Consider the following 19,461-nt stretch of genomic DNA (forward strand, 5'->3'; position numbering starts at 1 on the left):
TGGCTCTGGCACAGGCCATGGGAGAAGAGGGTGCATGCCCAGCACACCTGCTCTGCTCTTGGTGTCCTTCTGTGTGGTTGATAGAGGCCTCAGTGATCCCTGGCCAAACTCTGTCCAGTGCATGGGCCATGGGAACCATGCCAGCGCGTGTCCCACCAGTCCCATTCGAGTCTGTCCCGCCCCCTTTCAGGGATCTGCTCCAGGGGTTCTTCCTGGACTGTCCCCAGCACATAGTAGGCTTGTGCATGCATGCATGCATGCATGCACTAGCACCAACCCCACCTCCTGCCACCCTATCCCCACATTGCCAGGAATAGAACACAGGGCCTCACACGTGCTAGGAAAGCGCTGAGTTGCATCATCGACCCTTTGAAGTTTTTATTTTGAGGCAGGGTCTTGCTCATTGCCCAGTCTGTCCTCAGGTTTGTAGTCCTCCTGCCTCAGCCTCTGGAGTAGCTAGCATTGCAAGTGTTCATGCTGGCAGGGTTTTTTGTTTTGTGGTGCTAGGCATCTTCTTTGGTTGGTTTTGACTGAAGGAAGTGTGGCCTGCTGCAAGTTGCCCAACACTCTTATCTTGGTCTTCTCACTTCTGGAGGGGAAGAGTGATTCCTGTGCCACAGGGTTGGACTGATTACTCCATGAAAAGTTGCTCTTGAAGCCAGATGCAGTGCCACACACCTGTCGTGCTAGCACTTGGGAGGCTCAGCCAAGAGGATCACTGTCGGTTGGAGGCCAGTTTAGCCTGCGTAATGAATTCAAGGCCTATGCTACATAGTGAGACCCTGTCTCAAAAAAGGGAAAAGAGGGGCCGGGGAGATGGCTCAGTGGAATAAGTGCTTCCCTGGCAAGCGCAAGGGCCTGAGTTCAATCCCCGGTTCTGCAAAAAAAAAAAAAAAAAGAAAGAAAGAAAAGTTGCCCATCAAGCAGCTAGGCAGGTACCAGACCTGTCATAGGTAAACAGGAGCTGCCCCGGGGGTGCTGCATTGCCCCGACCATCCCCTCCCCACAGGACTCCTGACAGTCTCCCATCTGGGTCACTCAGTTCTTACCGCTCTGTCACCCCGCCATCTCTACTCCCCCTCAGCCGCTCCAGCACCTACCCGTACTCCGAGACGCCACTGTACACGCAGACAACGGGCACCAGCTACTATGAGGCCACAGGCACGGCTGCCCAGGTTAGCACGCCCGCCACCTCACAGACCGTAGCCAGCAGCGGCTCTGTCCCCATGTATGCATCCGGCAGCCCGGTCGTCGCCAGCTCCACCAGCAGTGCTGGCGGGGCCAGCAGTGGTGCAGGAGGCAGTGGCGGCAGCGGAGGAGCTACTGGCAGTGGCAGTGGCAGTGGGAACGGCAGTGGCAGCAGCGGAGGAGCAGGCACCTATGTGATCCAAGGCGGCTACATGCTGGGCAGCACCAGCCAGTCTTACTCCCACACCACCCGTGCCTCACCAGCCACCGTAAGTGCCAGCAGGCCCCAGAGCAGGCAGCAGGGAAGTGGGTGGGGAGTGGGGACTAGTGGCTAATTCTGGGCAGTGGTCACTGGCCACCACCAGCAAGAGCCCATGAAACCCGGTACTCAACATGCACAGGCTGACGGGGTGAAACCTTCACTGTGTGGCCTCGTGCAGGTGGCTGAGCCTCTCCAGGCACCTGCTGATCTGTGTGAAGCTTTTGCAGTGGTGCCCAAGATAGCGTTCATTATGCTTGTAACTGACAGCGGAGGAGAGGTGGCAAGGGGGGAGGCCGCACATTTTCCTCCTAGCCTGGCGTGCCTGGGAATCACCTGGGCCCTCGCTTCCAGCCCCTCCCAGGCCATAGTGGGTCAGAACATGAGTTCTGGATGGCACCCTAACGCAGTGACTGGCCTGGCTCCTGTCTTTCTTTCCCTCTTCTTTTTTTTCTGGTTTACCTTATAAAATACCGATGGTAACCCTCCTAGCTGATTTCATGCTGTTGCAGAGTCCTCTCCAGCTCAGAAACATGCTGCTTGAGCTAGGGGACAGGGCATTCTCTAATAAGGGACATAGGTGTTCTCTGGGATGTCCCAGGTAGCTCTGAGCTCTTGGGATATGGCCAGGGCACTGAGTGACTGAGGTTTTTTTTTTTTTTAATCTATTTATTTGGAAATGATAGATTCATAAGAAACAGCAGAAAAGTCACTGATATGCCGGAGATCTTTCACCCGGGTCATCCTTTCCATCCCTATAGCACCTCAGACAGGCCAGGAGATGGACACTTGTCCCCATACATATGACTTCTGTGTTCATTGGGTGGTGGGTCTTGGGAGACTGTTGCCACCACCAGGATGCAGAACTGAGGCTGGGGTACCAATGGGTGGTGCACCTGGCATATGAGAGTGTGAGAACTGGGTTCTTTCCTTAACAGTGAAAAAAAAGGAAAAAGTATACCGGGGCCAACCAAATAGCTCAGTGGATTAAAGTGCCTGCTAAGGCAGATGCAGGGGCCAGGAGTTTGATCCCCAGATCTGCCATACCAGCCCTGTCCCTGGGGTGCGCTGAGACAGTGATTGAGACTGGGCATCGTGGTACTCACGTGTAATTCTGGCACTTGGGAGGCTGTAAACAGGAGGATCACTAGGAGTCTGAGTCCAATCTATGCAGTAAGACCCTGTAGACCCTGTCCTAAATACAAAAAATAGAATGTATTCCTCACCCTCTTGCTTCCCATCTTTATAATGTAGTCATTTCAAGAATGTTCTATAGTTGGGTGTGGTGGTGCATACCTGAAATCCCAGCACTTGTGGGGAGTGAGGCAGGAATGTCCCAATACTTCAAGGCTGACCTGAGTCACCTGAACTACATAGCAAAACCCTGTCTTCAAAAAACAAGTTCTGCCAGGGATATAGCCCAACAGCATAAGTGCCTGCCTAGCAAGGGCAAGGTCCTGAGTTCGATCCTGGTACAAAAAAAAAACGAAAAGTTCTACAGATGGGGGTCACACCCTTGATGTTGGCAATTTTTTCCCACTCTTCATAAATTAACATAATTTTCTTTCTGGGGGTACTGGATATGGAACCCAGAGCCTTCACATTGAAATACATCCATAGCCCAGGCTGGGCTCAAACTTCTGATCCTCCTGCCTCAGCCTCCCAGGTCCCCAAATTGCAGTCATGCACTAACACGATTGGGTATAAATTTGTATTGAAATAGCTGTATGTTGGCAGCTCTAGAAATTGTACACAATATAAGAGGACGTGGGTGCTTTTGCCAGGGAGGATGGGATGCAACACGCACCCTATGGAGTGGTGATGAGGGTCCTGATGGGAAGTGGCTATGGTGCTGATGGTGCTTTGCTGCCCCCCACCTCTGCCCCTCAGGTCCAGTGGCTCTTGGACAACTATGAGACTGCCGAGGGCGTGAGCCTGCCCCGCAGCACCCTCTACTGCCATTACCTGCTGCACTGCCAGGAGCAGAAGCTGGAGCCTGTTAATGCTGCCTCCTTTGGCAAGCTCATCCGCTCCGTCTTCATGGGTCTGCGCACACGCCGCCTTGGCACCAGGTAGGGCTGCCTACCCTTGTCCTCCAGGACTACCCCAACCCCAAGCTGTCCAGGGCTTCAGGTCCTCTTATGTGCCCCATGCTCTTACCCCAGGGGCTTTGCACAGAACATACCCTCTGCCTGTGCTCTCTCCCTGGTTCTTCAGTCCCTACCAGCCGCACCCCCACCCTCCCAACCCACCCCCGCAGTACCGGGGATTGAATTCGGGACCTTGCAGACAGGCAGGCGCTCGTGCCACTGAGCTATCTCCCCAGCCCAGTCACCTTTCATGCTGCTTATTTCTGCTGTGTCTTGAACCCTCATACTATCAGGGCTGCACAGTCAGTGCTTAATCAGGGCCTGTGGGTCAGTGGGTTCCCAGCCTAGGTGTCCATCTTTTCTCATTCTGTGAATCCCAGCACCCCTACTCACCCGGTTAATCTCCCACTTCCGGTTCCCAGATGCTTTACCATCTTGCTCATCATTCATTCATTCATTCATTCATTCATCTTGGGCAGAGTTGTAGATCTCTGTGGGCTGTGGCTTGGGTCATCTGCCCACTGGGGTGTTAGGAGTACCCTTTACTGGGGGTATTGGGGGGGGTGTTAGGCAGAGTGGCTCCCATGGACATACTAGCCAGGCGCATGCTCCATAATAGAATTGGCAGTGTGCCCTGAAATGGTCGCTGGCTTCTCCTCACGCTCCCTTTCCAGGAAGAGGTGCAGAGTGAGGCCGTAGGGCGCCACCTGGCCTTCATCCCCACATCTTCCTTCCCCAGGGGCAACTCCAAGTACCACTACTATGGCCTGAGAATTAAGGCCAGCTCCCCGTTGCTGCGGCTCATGGAGGACCAACAGCACATGGCCATGCGTGGCCAGCCCTTCTCCCAGAAGCAGAGGTAGGAGCAGTGGGCAGTAGAGTGCCCTGGACCATGCCCCGCTCCAGTCTGGTGCTAGGTGCCCCCATTCCTGCCCATGCAGGCTCAAACCCATCCAGAAGATGGAGGGCATGACCAACGGTGTGGCTGTGGGTCAGCAGCAACCCGCGGGGCTGTCGGATATCAGCGCACAGGTGCAGCAGTACCAGCAGTTCCTGGGTAAGCGCCAGCCGGGGGTGCTGCACACAGACAGCTCTCAGGAGAGGCAGGAAGTATCCAAGGGGCTGGACAGGAGAGTACTGTCAAGCACAGGCTGTTTCTGCCTCCTGGAGCTCACCTGCCCTGTGGCCCACACATCCCTGGGGTGCTGAGATAGGGATGGGAGGGGACACTTGGAGTAGAACTGAGGGTGTGGGGTGACTCCAGGGCTAGGCCCCCCTCAGAGTATACAGTGTCCCTGAGGTTCCTGGGCCTTGGGGGCAAAGATGCCTGTACCAACTGTCCTACTTCCCTAGGGCTGGTGCAGGGCTTTCATGTAGCAGGTGAGCCAGGCTGGTATTCTTTATGCTGGGGTTGAGGCTCATGGGTCCTCACCCCACCCTCCACATGTGGGGGACTTCTGCTGAGTGGGATCCTAGAGGAAGACAGTTGCAGCCAGTAGGTGGAGGATGAACGTCTCATAGTGCTCCCCACCCCCAGATGCTTCCCGGAGCCTCCCTGACTTCATGGAGCTGGACCTCCAGGGCAAAGTGCTACCAGAGGGTGTTGGACCCGGGGACATCAAGGCTTTCCAGGTCCTATACCGGGAACACTGTGAGGTAGGATGGGCAGGGGGGGCGAGTGGGCTGTAGGACTTGGCCCAGCTGGGGGAGTTCCAGGCAGCTGCCCCTTGGCCCTGAGCACATGGTCTTCTCTCTAGGCCATCGTGGATGTCATGGTGAACCTGCAGTTCACACTGGTAGAGACACTGTGGAAGACCTTCTGGAGGTACAACCACAGCCAGCCCAGTGAGGCGCCGCCACTGGCCGTGTGAGTCTATGGGCTGCTCTTGCCATCCATGGGGCCACATGCTCTTGACACTGAGTGTGCCTGTGTATCCACTGATGCTAGGCCCTGCTTGGGGGGTAGGTGCAGGGTCCTCACCTGAGCCCTGTGGCCTTGGGCCCGCAGGAGGTGGGAGCAGCCATCTGACTCCTGAGTGGCAGCATGTGTGGGTGCCTGTGTCCTTCTGACCTTGGGTGCAGGACCTTGGAGCCCCTGTGTGACCTTGGGGTTTGGGGCATGCTCCCAGGCATGACGAGGCCGAGAAGCGGCTGCCCAAGGCCAGTCTGGTGCTCCTTTCCAAGTTCGAGCCTGTGCTCCAGTGGACCAAGCACTGTGACAACGTGTTGTACCAGGGCCTGGTGGAGATCCTCATCCCTGACGTGCTTCGGCCCATCCCCAGTGAGTGCTCGGCCACCCCTCCACTCCCACATACCACCACCCACCCTGACAACCCCCTGCCACCCACAGGTGCCTTGACCCAAGCGATCCGGAACTTTGCCAAGAGCCTGGAGAGCTGGCTCACCCATGCCATGATGAACATCCCTGAGGAGATGGTGCGGGTGAAGGTGAGGCGAGAGGGCGGTACCTCGCAAGTGTCCCCAGATGACAGTCATGCATCTGGGGGATGGGGCTGTGGACAGCAGAGCTGCAGAGAGGACTCTGATGCTGTCTTACAGAGCAGATTCCTTGGTACCCATTTATTTTTTATTTTTTTATTTGTGTGTATGTGTGTGTGTGTGGCCAGGCCAGCTCAGCCCACCAGGGGGCGGGGCTGGCTGGCATGTGGTGCTGGGGGATTGAACCGTGGTCCCTGTGCTTTGCTAAGCTTGTTCTAAGTAGGTGCTTTAGACCACTGAGCTATCTCGCCAGCCCTTCGTACCCATTTCTGAAATGCCTGTACCACCCTGCATTGTCTCTATAGGTGTTCAGCAGTAAATAAAACTTGTTAACAAGGTGAATCTATGATTCCTGGGCCATATGCATGCTAGGCAAACACTGTACCACTGAGTTGCACCCCCAAATTCCTAGCTCAAAATGAGTGCCTTAAGAAGTACTCCTAGGTAGGCAGAATACAGGGCAGGTGGGTGAAAGAGAGAAGTTGGTACAGAAGAACAAGACACATAAATTTGGGGGTTGGGGGAATGGCTCGGTGGAATAAGCACTTCCTTGGCAAGCGCGAGGGCCTAAGTTCAATTCCTGGTTCCACAAAAAAAAAAAAAAAAAAAAAAAAAGACTCATATTCATTTGTTCTTTCAATATGTGATTATTGAGCACTTACTGGATGCCCAGCATGGTTCTCACTTCTGGAAGAACAGTAATGAACAACAAAATCCCTGCCCTTTCGTGGCTGACACTGAGGTGTGCAGTAATAGAGGCAATGTAGTTCACCAAAGAACTCCATATGTTCTGTTCTTTCATTAAAATAGTAGTGCAGGGGCTGGTGAGATGGCTCAGTGGTCTAAAGCACCTACTTAGAACAAGCTAAGCAAAGCACAGGGACCGCGGTTCAATCCCCCAGCACCACATGCCAGCCAGCCCCGCCCCCTGGTGGGCTGAGCTGGCCACACACGCACACACACACACACACACAAATAAATTAAAAAATAATAAATAAAATAAAATAATAGTGCCAGGCAGATGTGTTGGCACACACCTATCATCAACACTTTGGGAGTCTGAAGAGGGATCCAAGTTCCAGCTCAACTTGGACAACTTAGCTACTTAGGGAGACCCTGTCTTTAAAAAAAAATAATGAACTAAAATGTGAAATAAAGGCCGGGGTATAGCTCAGCCTGGAGTCCCTAGGTTCAGTCCCAGTGATCATAAAGTTGTGAGCTGGATATGATCAGCGGTAGAGCCCCTGCCTAGCATGCGCATGCCTCGAGTTCCATCCCTGGCACTACAACAACAGCAGTAGTGCTGTAAATAGTTTTTACACACCCATGAAGTGGATCCCAACATCTGACAGGCCTAACCCCTTGGCCACCCAAGCAAAGCAGCATGGCACAACCTTTCAATTGTAAGGGACCTGTAGGCTTTGAGGGGATTGCAGCGCACACGAGGCCCCTCCTGGGCCGGTGATTCCGCCCTTATAGCCTGGGTCCCGTGCAGGTGGCAGCAGCTGGCGCTTTCGCGCAGACCCTGCGGCGCTACACGTCCCTCAATCACCTGGCACAGGCTGCGCGCGCAGTACTGCAAAACACGGCGCAGATCAACCAGATGCTCAGCGACCTCAACCGTGTGGACTTCGCCAATGTGCAGGTGAGTGTAGCGGAACTTGGAGACAGGTGGTGGGTGGGGCAGAGCCTGAGCCAGGACCCCATCTTTCTTCCCCAGGAGCAGGCCTCCTGGGTGTGCCGCTGCGAGGACCGCGTAGTGCAGCGCCTGGAGCAGGACTTCAAAGTGACGCTGCAGCAGCAGAACTCACTGGAGCAGTGGGCGGCCTGGCTGGATGGCGTTGTCAGCCAGGTGCTCAAGCCCTACCAGGGCAGCTCTGGCTTCCCCAAGGCTGCAAAACTTTTCCTCCTCAAGTGGTCCTTTTACAGGTGCGCTTGCCTGCCAGGGAGGGGCGGGATCAAAGGAGGCCCCACCCCAGGGGAAGGCCAATTGGTGAAGTCTGAAAACACCCCCGGGTGGGTGGGGCCAAGAAAGCCCCGCCTCCACTGGAGGGGCATGGATCAGTATGAGTCGGCTCCTCCCGGTGGTGGGTGGGCCTAGTAGAGGCCCCGCCTCCCTGAAACAGGCATAGGGCGAGGGCAGCAAGGCTCTTTGAGGTAGGTAGGAGGTGCTTTAGAAGGCCCCACCCCCAGAGGCTGGCCAGTTGCTGTCTGGCATGGTCTACCGAGCGAAACCAGAAGCTACTCCTCACGGGGAAGTCGGGCAAGGGCCGCTGGATTAACAGCGCTCTTGGTGCCTACAGCTCCATGGTGATCCGGGACCTGACCCTGCGCAGTGCCGCCAGCTTTGGCTCCTTCCACCTCATCCGGCTGTTGTATGATGAGTACATGTACTATCTGATCGAGCACCGCGTGGCACAGGCCAAGGGCGAGACCCCAATCGCTGTCATGGGCGAGGTGCGTGGGGGCATGGGTGCAGGGGGCATGGTGCTGCTGGTGGCTGGGCCTCACCTGCGTCCTTGTCTTCGCAGTTCGCCAACCTGGCCACCTCGTTGAATCCCCTGGACACAGACAAAGGTAGGTGAGGTGGGCCCCCAACGGGCTGCGGGTCACAGGGTGGTAGGGTTGGGGTGTGGGCGCCGGCCTTGTCCTGAGCAGCCTGATCCATGTGCCCCAGACGAAGAGGAGGAGGAGGAGGAGGAGAGCGAGGATGAGCTACCGCAGGACATCTCTCTGACAGCCGGTGGTGAATCGCCTGCACTGGGCCCCGAGGCGCTGGAGCCACCGGCCAAGCTGGCACGCACGGACGCACGCGGCCTCTTTGTGCAGGCACTGCCGTCCAGCTAAACTGCCTGCGGGTGCCCGTGCTACCGGGCGGCACAATCACGGGGCCGGGGGCGCCGCCATTGCAGACTGACCCGATCCACGTGCCTTAAGGAACCCCGGTGCCCAGGCAGCCCTCCGGCCTGCCCCCAGGTCGCAGCACCCTAGCCTGCCCCACCGGCCCACTGGGCAGCAGGCGGGCCCTATCCGCAGAACGTTAACTTATTCTGCTCGCTGGCTTTGCACAGCTGCCCGGGTGCCTGACCCGGCGGGCAGCGCAGGGGCGCAGCCCGGAACCCCTCCCCAGCCCCCCACTGCTTCTCCCCTTTGGTATAAGTGCAATTAAAGCTGTGGGCGTAGTGTCTTCTCCAGAGCTGGGCCCCTACTCCCTTCTCGCCCCGCAACCTGAGAGAGGGCGGCCAGTCTCGGCCTCCCCGTCCAAAGAAGCGAGGTGTGGGGTGGAGGTGCCCGGCTCCGCTTAGAGGAGCTTGGGACGCCAGGCCCAGAAACCTGCGCTCCCGACCGTGGACCCTGACTATTGTGCGATTTGTGAGCCGCCTGAGCGGAGTCGGTAACTTGTTGGGTTTTTTTCCAACCATCATGGCCTTATCTGTTCCAGTTTTCTCAGTGTTTTCAACCTGTGAGATAGATGTTTATGGCAAAAGAAAAAAACAAAAAAAAAAAAAAAAAAAAAGGAAAATCTAACCAATTGTATAAAGATCACTATTTTGTGTGCTCCGCGTGTTACAGCTTTTGGGGTGGTCCTGCCCGCTGCCCCATGCCCACGGGGCCTCCCTCTCCCAGCGGTGAAAGTGTCCACGCGTGTGGTAGTTTAGTGTGCTGAGCTGTTTTCTACCTTTTGTAGTCTTTCTTAAAACAATAAATTCCGCTGTGATAATTGTCTGCTGCTGCCTCCAAGCATGGTGCAGGATTTGGGCTGGGGATCCAGTGGCCCTGCACTGTAGTGATGGGACCTCAGGCGGTTCGGAAATAAAGCATTTATTAAATGAAGGACAAAGTGGGTGACCACAGGTTCCCCTCCGTGGTGCAGTGAGGCCGGGTAGGCAGAGAAGGGGAGGCTGGGACCATTCAATTCTTCGAAGGTCCCACTGGCTCCTGCGCCCAGAAATGGGGCAAATGCACAGGCTAGGCCCGTCTATGCCCACTGCGGGAAGGTGGCCACTCCAGGCTGGGGGGGGGTCAGTCTCCCCCCCTCTGCCCCTTCCCAACTTAAATAGGCATAAATAAAAAAGCGTCCAGACTCTCCAGCTGCTGGGCTGGCTGCTGAGCCCTTCATGCAGCCCAACACTACTGCCATCGTTGTGGGCCACCAGCCGGGCGGAGGCCAGCACAGGGGCGGCCAGCTCCGGCCTCGGAGGTAGTTGGCGTCAGTGTCTGGGCAGCTGGGCCCTCACAGCACAATCCACGTGTACCGCTCACTGTCTGCCAGCACCTTCAGCGAACACCCTGTGGGCAAGGGACCCAGCCGTGAACCACTGCCTCACCACCCACCAACCATGAAGGATCAGGGGATTAGGTTTAAGGAGGCACCCTGATGCAGCCTCTGCCTCTAGGCCCCCAGGAGTATCTCCTGGGTGGAGGCTCTGGGGCCCCCTCAACCCTCCAGGTTCCCAAAGCCCTACCTTTGTGCAGTGACTCGTTGGTCATCCTGTTGACATAACGGCCACTACTCTCAGGCACCAGCCACTTCATGACCATGTCCACACAGCCCTTGCGGTATGAGCTCCAGACACTGCCACTGCAGGGGCCAGAGAGTGAGTGGCTCTGGTAGCCTTGCTGCCCATCCCTGCAGGCCCGTCCCTGGCCCACCTGCCTCACCTCGTCTGCCCCCTGACCTCGGTGAGTTTGCCCACATTGACTGTTTCAAAGATGCCAGTGTTGAGGTCCCATGCCACCTTGAGGCTGGTGTGATAGGTCTTTGGTCTGCAGTAGAGATAGGACAACGGGGATGCCAGTGGGTCCAGCAGGAAGACCTAAGCTTCAGCAAGGGTGCAGTGCAGTCACAGAGGGTCCCACCCACTCACCGGGGCTGGCACTCCTCAGTAGGGGATGGAAAGGCCAGGAGCAGCAGGCCGATGTTGATGAGGACCTGGTTGGTCTCTGGACAGACCTGGGTATGCACAGAACAGCTGTGGAGGTTGACCCCTAGCTCAGGAGGGTGACCCCCAGCTTAGGTGGTTCTACCCAACCACCCCCCCCACCTCCAGAATGACGATGTCGTAGTCACTGAAAGAGCAGAACTGGTGGCCCCAGGTGGCATCATGGCGGATGACCTCGTTGATGACATACTCAAAATCCAATGTGAGCTGTTCCACTGTCAGGTACTGGCTCTGGGAAGACAAAGGAGGGGACAATCACGCCACCATCATTGCAGGCCCAATGCTCTTGCCTTCCTAGCACCCCACACACCTGGAAAGCAGTCTGTTCCCGCATGGGACGCAGGTTGCGGCCTCGGAGGTCAGTGACCACGAAGGGCAGAGAGATCTTGTCATCCTCGAACTCTGGGGAGGTAGACGGTGGGGAGTGGGGAAGATAGAGACCCCAGGGCCTCTCTGCCTCCCTGCTCCAGGCCCTGTTCACTCACTCACCATCCTCAGGCTCTGTCCCTTCACTGGACTCTAGCACATAGTATAGCTTGGTGTAGTTGACATAACCAGGCTCTGCGGCAGGTGCCAAGGCAGGACTGTCCCTGGACACTGCTTCACTGCAGAAGCTTGGGGGCTCTGAGGACGAGCGGCAGCGGCTGCTTGAGGGTCCGGGGCAGGGCAGCAGCCGGGTGTCCTCAGAAGTCCCACCTTTGGCCTCCTTGGCCCTGCGGAAGATGTCGGCTACGAACTCCTTGGCTCTGGCAATGGCGGGCGAGGGCTCGGAGGCCCCAGAGGACCGGGCTGGAGCTGCCTCGGGGCAGAGGTTAAGGAGGGTGGGGGGTGCCTCTGGGCTTCGGGGCCCTGGGGGACTGGGCGGGGGTGGTGGGGAGGCTGTGTGGTCATACAGGATCTGACAGAAGCCACTGTCACCTGCAACAGGAGAGATGAAGACTTGGCACTGGGCTTCAGTGCAGAATGAGCTGACCTACACCACTGTTCCCATGGAGGCCTAGCATCTGCCCTGAGAACTTTCCAGACTCACAGGCCCTGAGATTTATGCATCTCACCAGGATGTGAGGGTAACGCCCATGTGTGCACACAATCACATGCACACCAGCACAGGCATATTTATCCACCTCCCCCCCTTTTTCCTTTCATTCTGGGGTTGAACCCAGGGCTTTCATGCCAAACTATATCCCCAGCCCTTTTTTTATTTTTATTTTGAGACAAACTCTCAACTAGGTTGAGTCACTAAGTTGTACAGCCTAGTCTGGTATTTGCAATCCTCCTACTTCAGGCTATCAGAGCGCTGGGATGACAGGTGTGTGCTACCATGCCCAGCTCAAACCTCAACCTGGAGAGCATCTGTTGTGTTCCACAGTGAGGACTGTGCCTGAGGGAGACTCCCAGAGACCCCAGCCTCAGGCAACTGTCAAGTGGGAGAGGCCACCACAGGAAGTTGCAGTTTGCCAGCCAGCCAGCCAGCGCTGTGCCCAGAAGCAGCCCTCTGGGAAGAGTCCCCAGAGGTGAGAGCCCAACACCAGTGGCCAGGGCTACTGTTGTCCAAGCCTGGAGCTGAATCATCTTTTCTGACAGGACCCATGGCCGAGGGGGCAGGCTCATCCTCCTAAGGCCTGGCACCGAGGGGCCTGCTGGTCCTCAGGCTCAGTTACATACACTGACACTGCCCTTCACCCCTCCTTTCCCCAGGAGCAATCACCTTAACAGGTATTTGCATGGATGCATCTTGCTGGATGCGGTGATGTGCACCTGTAATCCCAGCCACTTGGGAGGCTGAGGCAGGAGGATTGCAAATTCAAGCTCAGAACTGGCAACTGAGGAACTCAGTGTGAGCCTATGTCAAAGTAAAACCTGTGAGTATAGCTCAGTATGAAGGCACTGGTGTGGATTCAATCTCCAGTCACACACACACACACACAGAGATGTGTTTTAATGTGGCCAAGTTCTTACAAAATTAAAACATCTATTTACCATTTATGCGGCAGTACCTGATTATGGACTGCCTTGGTTCCTGTCTGCTATCCACTCTGTGGTGTGCTCCCTGGGACTCCCACTAGCGACCAACCAGACACCCTGGCCACCTCCTACTTCCTCAGTCCCCAGGGAACGCCACCAGGTGGTCCCAACTCTCCCTGCTCAGCTACTCAGGGACCCTACCCCAGGCCAAGTCATCCACCTGGTTCCTCACATGCTGCAATGTTGGAAGACACCTTATGATTTTCACTCACATTTCTCTGATATCAGAGATGTATAACGGTAATGTGTCCATTTACAGTTCCTCGAGACAGCCACTTCACGCATACTGACACTTGGACGATGAGGGCTATTTATGCTGCAGTGTGCCCAGCCCTTTTTATATTCTTAACTTTGAGAGAGGGTACTGCTGAATGAACCCCCCAGGCTGGGCTTGGACTGGGCATCCTCCTGCCTCAGCATCCTAGAATGACAGATGTGCACCACTGTGCCTAGCTTGGATCTCTATTTCCGGTTTGCTCCAAGAATTCTCCTGGAGTGTTTTTGGGTGCAGTATTTGTTCATCCCAAGATAACGTAAATTACAGTCCTAACCTTGCCCCAAAGTCTGCCACGACATAGCTCACTTTTATTATTTTCACATTGCTCCTATATATTGATAGTCTGGAAGCAAATCCCATTGTTCTATATATATGGCATTGTTTCTAGCAGCAGCATTTCCATGCACAAAATACCATAATTTTTAATACACACACTCCTCAGTCACTGAAAGTCATTAACTGAATGCTGGCAGCAGGCTGCACCGTTTTCTTCTAAATAAACCGGAAATGAGTTTATGGGACAGTATTGCTCTGCTTTTCCAGCCAGATAGCTGCTAGCCATATGTGGCTACGTAAACTATAAGTAACCATTATGACACAAAATCAGAATCTCGGGGCCAGGGAGATGGCTCAGTTGAATAAGCACTTCCCTGGCAAGCGCAAGGGCCTGAGTTCAATCCCCGGTTCCACAAAAAAAAAAAAAAAAAAATCAGAATCTCAGTTCCTGGGTCATGTGAGTGAGTCCCATCGTAGTGCCCACTGGATGCCACAGGGGATGCACAGCCCAAGGACAGAGCTTCCCCAGGGCCAGGTGTGGGCCAGGCCTACCTGCTGAGTGCACGGAGACAGCGCAGGCCACCAGGGAGTAGCTGGTGTTCAGGAGCACCACCTGGTCTTTCTTGAGCTGGAAGGCTGGCTGGAAGGTCGGGAACGGATAGACCACCTGGTACTTGGTATGCAGCATGAAGCCATGTCGCAGGCACTGCGCACTCGGGTCGCCCGGGTGCGCCCGGCTGGCGTCCTGGCAGGCAGCGCAGCGGCCAGACGGTGGCACAGCCACCGTGCTGATGTAGATGTCGCGGTGGTTCTCATCACTCATCATCATCATGTTCAAGAGCATGCCGTTGGGTGAGCGGGTGCTGCGGGCCAGTACAGTCTGCTCAGTCGCGGCAGGCCTGCCCAGCCCCTCCCACCACTTCTGCCCCCCTGTCCCCTGCCTCACTTGAAGCCAAAGACGATGACCTTGGAGGAGTCACTGGGCCACTCACACACGGTTAGAAATAGGTCGCTATAGATCTCCTCGTCCTGGAAGAGCCGCACCTGCCGGACCTACGCAGCATGTTCACAAGTTCAGGGTCAGAGGTCAGGAAGGGGCAAGCCATCGGGGCACCCCCAGCCTTCTCCCACCTCAGGTAGGCAGCATCCCTCACAGTGGGAAACAGTGGCCAGTCCCAAGCCAGTGTGCACAGCCAATGGGAGCCCTGCAGATGGAGCGGCCCTATGGGGGACATGCTGGCTCTAAGTCCCGCTCCCCTGGATGGAGCCCGCACTGCTGGACGCCCGTGTGTGAACAGAGGTAACAGCACCCAGCAGAGGTTGGGTGAGAGGTCAAAGCTAAAGCTAGGGTGGCAGCCTGTGTGGTTCTCATAGAGCTCTCTGCTACTTAACATACAATAAGGGCACCACAGACTTTCTTTTCTCTTTTTTGGGGGGTCAGTACTTGGGGTTGAACCTAGGGCCTTCACACTTTACTCCATTCTCACCCCGTTTTTCTATTTTGCTTTGAGACCAGGTCTTGATAACTCACTAATTTGTCCAGGCTGGGTTCAAACTTGCTATCCTCCTGCCTCAGCCTCCGAGACAGCACAAGCTTGCAATGCTGACTCGAACCTAGTGAAATTGCTACTGTGTACCCATGTGGAACCAGATGGGTACCCATCTGGAAACTGCATATGGTTCAACCTGACATGACATCCTGGGATATTCCACGGGGGGGGGGGGGGGGGTTGTTGAGGCCTGTGGGATTGTGGCCTGCCAGGGTTGACCGTGAGCCTCAGGAAGGCCTGGTCCTACCAGCTTCAGCTTGCTGTGTACGTTGAACTCCCACCAGTAGAGGTGGTAGATGTAGAAGGAGAAGTCGTCATCCCCACTGCTGCTGGTGTAGGACAGCACATAGCGACCACACTTGGAAAAGCCCAGGAAGATGTGCCTGGGAGATATGGGGAAGGGCCAGGTCAGGGCAGGCCCCAGACTCCTGCCTGGCCGCCACCGCCACCACCGCCACCACGCAGCTGCCCGGCCTCACCCCGCATAGAGGAAATCCTCATCTACGATGTTCTTGAGCGACACGCAGACCCTCGGTGGCAGCTTCCGGAACAGGCGAGGTGAGAGCTGCCCGCTGATCTGGGAAGGGGTGGCTGGGCTCCTCAGGCACCCATCTTGGGAGGCCACCTGCAGCTCCCAGCCCCTCACCACACAGAGAGGGACAGCAGAACACACCAGGCCACCAACCCGGCACACAAGCCAGTTCCCTGCCTACCACCATGGCCCCAATGGCCCCAGCTATGGCTGGGGGGACAAGTGGAACATACAGGAGACATGGATTCCAGGTAGACAACCCTCCACCAGCAACCCACACCCTATAGCCTCAGGGTCCCTCCTGCCCAAGCCCAGCATTACCCCCCTCAGGATGGCTCCTCAGAAACCCTAGAACATGGGGCCGGGGAGATAGCTCAGTAGAATAAGTGCTTGCCTGGCAAGCACAAGGTCCTGAGTTCAATCCCCGGTTCCACAAAAAAAAAAAAGAAGAAGAAAAGAAACCCTAGAACATACTGGGCTACCTGAGTCTCTGCTGGAAAGCTACCGGGGGACACTATGCTGTGAGTGTCCTTTATCCAAAGGAGGCTAGGGACAGGGTCATGTTCTCACCTGTCTCAAACCCCAGCCTACAAGGGATTCCTTGGACCAGCTCTGCCATAGCTGGGACTCCATTGTGCTCCAGCCCATTCAATCCCTGCTTAACTCCCCCTTCTCAACTGCCACCTTCCAACAGACTCCTACATCCCCAAAATGCCATCACAGCAGGATGTGTCCCTCCAGGGACACCCTGGGGTATCAATAGCCACCTAAATCTCACTACTTCAGCAGACAGGGAGCTTGTCCTGTCTTGGATCTAATGGGAAACAGTCTCCTGAGGGCTTCCTGAGGGGACAGGGCTGCCTCTCCTCAGGGGCATCCCAGTCTGATAGAAGAGACACAATCCCAACCCAGCCAGCTTCCTGGCTGAGCAAGGGCAGAGACTGACTACTTAGTGAGGTCTCCTCCGATGGAGGAGACTCAGCCATGCCCTCACCAGGCCGTAGGCGTCACAGAGGAGGTTTGATCCCCGCCCAAAGAAGCAGTTTTGCCCCAGCTGCTGCTCTGCTAGCAGGAGACTTCCACCTCTAAATCCCCCCACCCAGTTCCCCACCAGTCGGAGGAAGACATCCGCGGGCTCTGGGGCTGAGAGGAGACACTGCCAGTATCAGGGATGAACTGGCCCTACCCAAAGAGACACTTCCATTCAATGCAAAAGGAGACCTGAGCTGAGGACCTCCCAGCTCAGGGGCCTTCGAAGAAGCCCTAAGCCGGTGGGCTTTGCAAAGGCGGCGGGAAGACTGCATCGCTCAGGGGCAGGGGGAGCAGGGCTTTGAAAACTGGGTCCAAACCCGGATCGCCACCCTCCTCCTGATTCCTCAGCGGCCTGGGGGTCCCTCGCCTCCAGCCCTCTCCCTGGGGCCCCCCGCCTGTTACCGCGGCCCCTCGCGGCCCAGCCCCGCCCTTGCCCTCTCCCCTGCCCCCTTCCCGGGCCCCGCCCCCAACCCCTCACCCGCGAACGCCCGCCCTCCCTCCTCCGCCTCCCGCGTCCCTCCTCCCACTGTCCCAGCGAGCTCCTCCCCGGCTGCAGCCCTCACCTTGACCCGCTCCAACTGCTTGAGGACATGCTCCCGCCGCCGTCCCGCTGCCCGCTTCCCCCCGGCTCCCCCGGGGCCGCCGCCGCCGCTCCCGGCCCCACTGTTCCGCTCCGATTTCGAGCTGGGCGCCATTTTCACCCCCTCCCTCCACTTCCGGAGCAACCGGCCCCTTCGCCCCACCCCCGCCACCTCCTGATTGGCCCTTTTTCGGGATGGCCAACAGCAGGTTGGGCGAAGGCCTGGGCGCAGAACCGCTTCCCGCTACACTTGTCCATCAAAGCCCTCACGACTCTTGATTGGTGGCGATAGTAACAGCCTCCGCAGTCTGTCGCCTTATTCCCGCCCTATATTAAAGATGAACCAGTCATAAGCTCCGTTTGCTCTTCTGGTCCCAAAATTTTTTACCCGATAGTTGAACGTTCCTGTCTTTCTCAGCATCGTCACGCCCTCCTGTGGCTGGTGGGTTTCCATGGAGACCGCAGGCGGTCCAGGCCTTGTGGGAGGGACGAAGGGAACCTGCGGTCCAGAAGGGCCGGAATCACCAGCCCAGAGTCCTCCAGGCCCGATGGGCAGTGGCCCGAAGAGCATCCTTGGGCAGCCAGGCCAGGAAAGGAAAGAGATTTGCAATAAATAATAATAATACGAACAATAATGATGATTTTTAAAGGTATTCTAGTAAAACATCTTTCAGATGGGCGGGCTACTGCAAAAAAGAAAAAAAAGGGGGGGGGGGGGCAGGGAGATGGCTCAGTGGAATAAGCGCTTCCCTGGCAGGAGCAAGGCCCTGAGTTCAATCCCTGGTTCCGCAAAAAGAAAAAAAGAAAACGATAGCCTCAGGGCCTGACAGATAGCTGGACTGATAGCTCAGAGGGCAAAGCACAGCAGCCGGTTCAACCGGTTCAACTCCCAGCATGCGGGGCGTGCTTGCGGGCATGCGGGGCGTGCTTGCGGGCATGCAGGCCCAGCGGGCCATGCGGGCTGAACCTGGGGGCGCTGAGACTGAGACTGAGCATGGTGGCGCATGCCTGTAACTCCAGCACTTGGGAAGCTGAAAACAGGAGGATCACTACTAGTCAGATCTATGTACTAAACACAGAAAAACAAACAAAAACAAAACTGATAGCCTCAATCAGGTATCCCTTGACAGGGGCCACTCATAGTTCTGAGCTTACAATGTTTGTGTGCAGCCCCCTACCCTGCCTGTTATAGTGATGGTGGGAATAAAAACAACAGTGAAATGTTGGCTTCATGTATCCATGTGCGCAGCAGTCTTGAATACAGGGCCTTTATTTTACATGTGAAACTGAAGTTTCAACTGTAGCTCTTCTGAAGATGTGACAATTACGTAGCAAAGATGCTGCTGACAGATGGTGTGGTGTTCAGTGGGTCTAGGCTCTCGTCCCTTTCAGAGAACTGGATGGAGACAACCGATGGACATAATAGCTTAATGTTTATTAAATAAAAGGAGAGGCAAAGAAAAAAGAGAAGAAAAGATGTGCCCTGCACACAGGGAAGAACGAGAGGGTACTGATGAGAAGGCTCGATAGCCATCTTTTATACCAACGTTTGATTGAGGACTTTGAAGCTGCTCTGTGCTTGTATCTAGGCAGAAGTGTTGACAGCTCTCGTAACTGACAAGTCACACGGGGCTGGGGATTTGGCTCAGTGGTAGAATGCTTGCCTAGCAAGCTGGAAGCCCTGGGTTCGGTCCTTGGCACCAAAAACAAAACATAAACCTCCCCTAAAAAACAGTTCAACCAAAAAAAATACGGTAAAATCAAAAAAGACCAAAAACAAACAAGGCAACTGGACAAGCCACGCCCAGTTGCCTAGTCGTGATTGGGTGTGATTTGACAGCGCTCCATGATTGACAGGTCAAGCTGATTTGCCATCCCCTAATCTCCTGCTTCAATGCCAGTTCTTCTGACAATCTTTTCTACCCTCTGTTCACCTCTCCTTTCTTGTGCATTTATTCCCTCAATGAGTATTAACTGAGCACATACTATGTGGTGGGGACTGGCAATACAAGGGACAGGAAGATAAGCAAGAAAACAAAATATAAGTGTCTGGATTTCTTTCTTTTTTTTTTTTTTAAATGATTTTTTTTTAACAGTTCTTTTTATTTATTTATTTATTTAGTGTGTGTGTGGCCAGCTCAGCCCACCAGGGGGCGGGGCTGGCTGGCATGTGGTGCTGGGGGATTGAACCGTGGTCCCTGTGCTTTGCT

The 19,461-nt window shown here is 55.7% G+C and overlaps 2 protein-coding genes across 6 annotated transcripts in view; one reads left to right on the top strand and one right to left on the bottom strand.

Annotated features, from left to right (window-relative positions):
- Rfx1 (regulatory factor X1) overlaps positions 1-9,754 on the top strand; it is a 38,430-nt gene extending 28,676 nt beyond the window's left edge. For all 4 annotated transcript variants that reach the window (XM_023720109.1, XM_004635534.2, XM_023720107.1 and 1 more), the window contains 13 exons: positions 1,085-1,457; positions 3,338-3,519; positions 4,277-4,396; positions 4,479-4,594; positions 5,075-5,193; positions 5,295-5,404; positions 5,667-5,818; positions 5,888-5,985; positions 7,532-7,681; positions 7,757-7,965; positions 8,340-8,493; positions 8,568-8,613; positions 8,714-9,754. In XM_023720109.1, coding sequence (XP_023575877.1) covers positions 1,085-1,457; positions 3,338-3,519; positions 4,277-4,396; positions 4,479-4,594; positions 5,075-5,193; positions 5,295-5,404; positions 5,667-5,818; positions 5,888-5,985; positions 7,532-7,681; positions 7,757-7,965; positions 8,340-8,493; positions 8,568-8,613; positions 8,714-8,883 — 1,999 coding nt within the window. In that variant the 3' untranslated portion in view covers positions 8,884-9,754. The remainder of the gene's footprint in view (positions 1-1,084; positions 1,458-3,337; positions 3,520-4,276; positions 4,397-4,478; positions 4,595-5,074; positions 5,194-5,294; positions 5,405-5,666; positions 5,819-5,887; positions 5,986-7,531; positions 7,682-7,756; positions 7,966-8,339; positions 8,494-8,567; positions 8,614-8,713) is intronic.
- Positions 9,755-9,846: 92 nt separating this feature from the next.
- Dcaf15 (DDB1 and CUL4 associated factor 15) lies at positions 9,847-17,399 on the bottom strand. 2 transcript variants are annotated; one of them, XR_002821987.1, is made up of 12 exons: positions 17,235-17,374; positions 15,587-15,684; positions 15,355-15,490; positions 14,504-14,610; positions 14,110-14,420; positions 11,469-11,897; positions 11,290-11,381; positions 11,082-11,210; positions 10,905-10,990; positions 10,716-10,803; positions 10,503-10,618; positions 9,847-10,326 (listed from the first exon to the last, which is right to left on the bottom strand). XR_002821987.1 is itself a non-coding variant. In XM_004635535.2 (12 exons), the coding sequence occupies exons 1-12, from the start codon at positions 17,364-17,366 to the stop codon at positions 10,271-10,273; spliced, it is 1,797 nt and encodes a 598-aa protein (XP_004635592.1). In that variant the 5' UTR covers positions 17,367-17,399; the 3' UTR covers positions 9,847-10,270. The 2 variants fall into 2 exon arrangements, 1 of the variants encoding a protein (XP_004635592.1); XM_004635535.2 differs by having other exon boundaries at positions 10,699-10,803; positions 17,235-17,399.
- Between the last annotated feature and the right edge of the window lie 2,062 nt (positions 17,400-19,461).

This window comes from Octodon degus, unplaced genomic scaffold, assembly GCF_000260255.1.
Source record: "Octodon degus isolate 3935 unplaced genomic scaffold, OctDeg1.0 scaffold00073, whole genome shotgun sequence".
NCBI lineage: Eukaryota > Metazoa > Chordata > Mammalia > Rodentia > Octodontidae > Octodon > Octodon degus.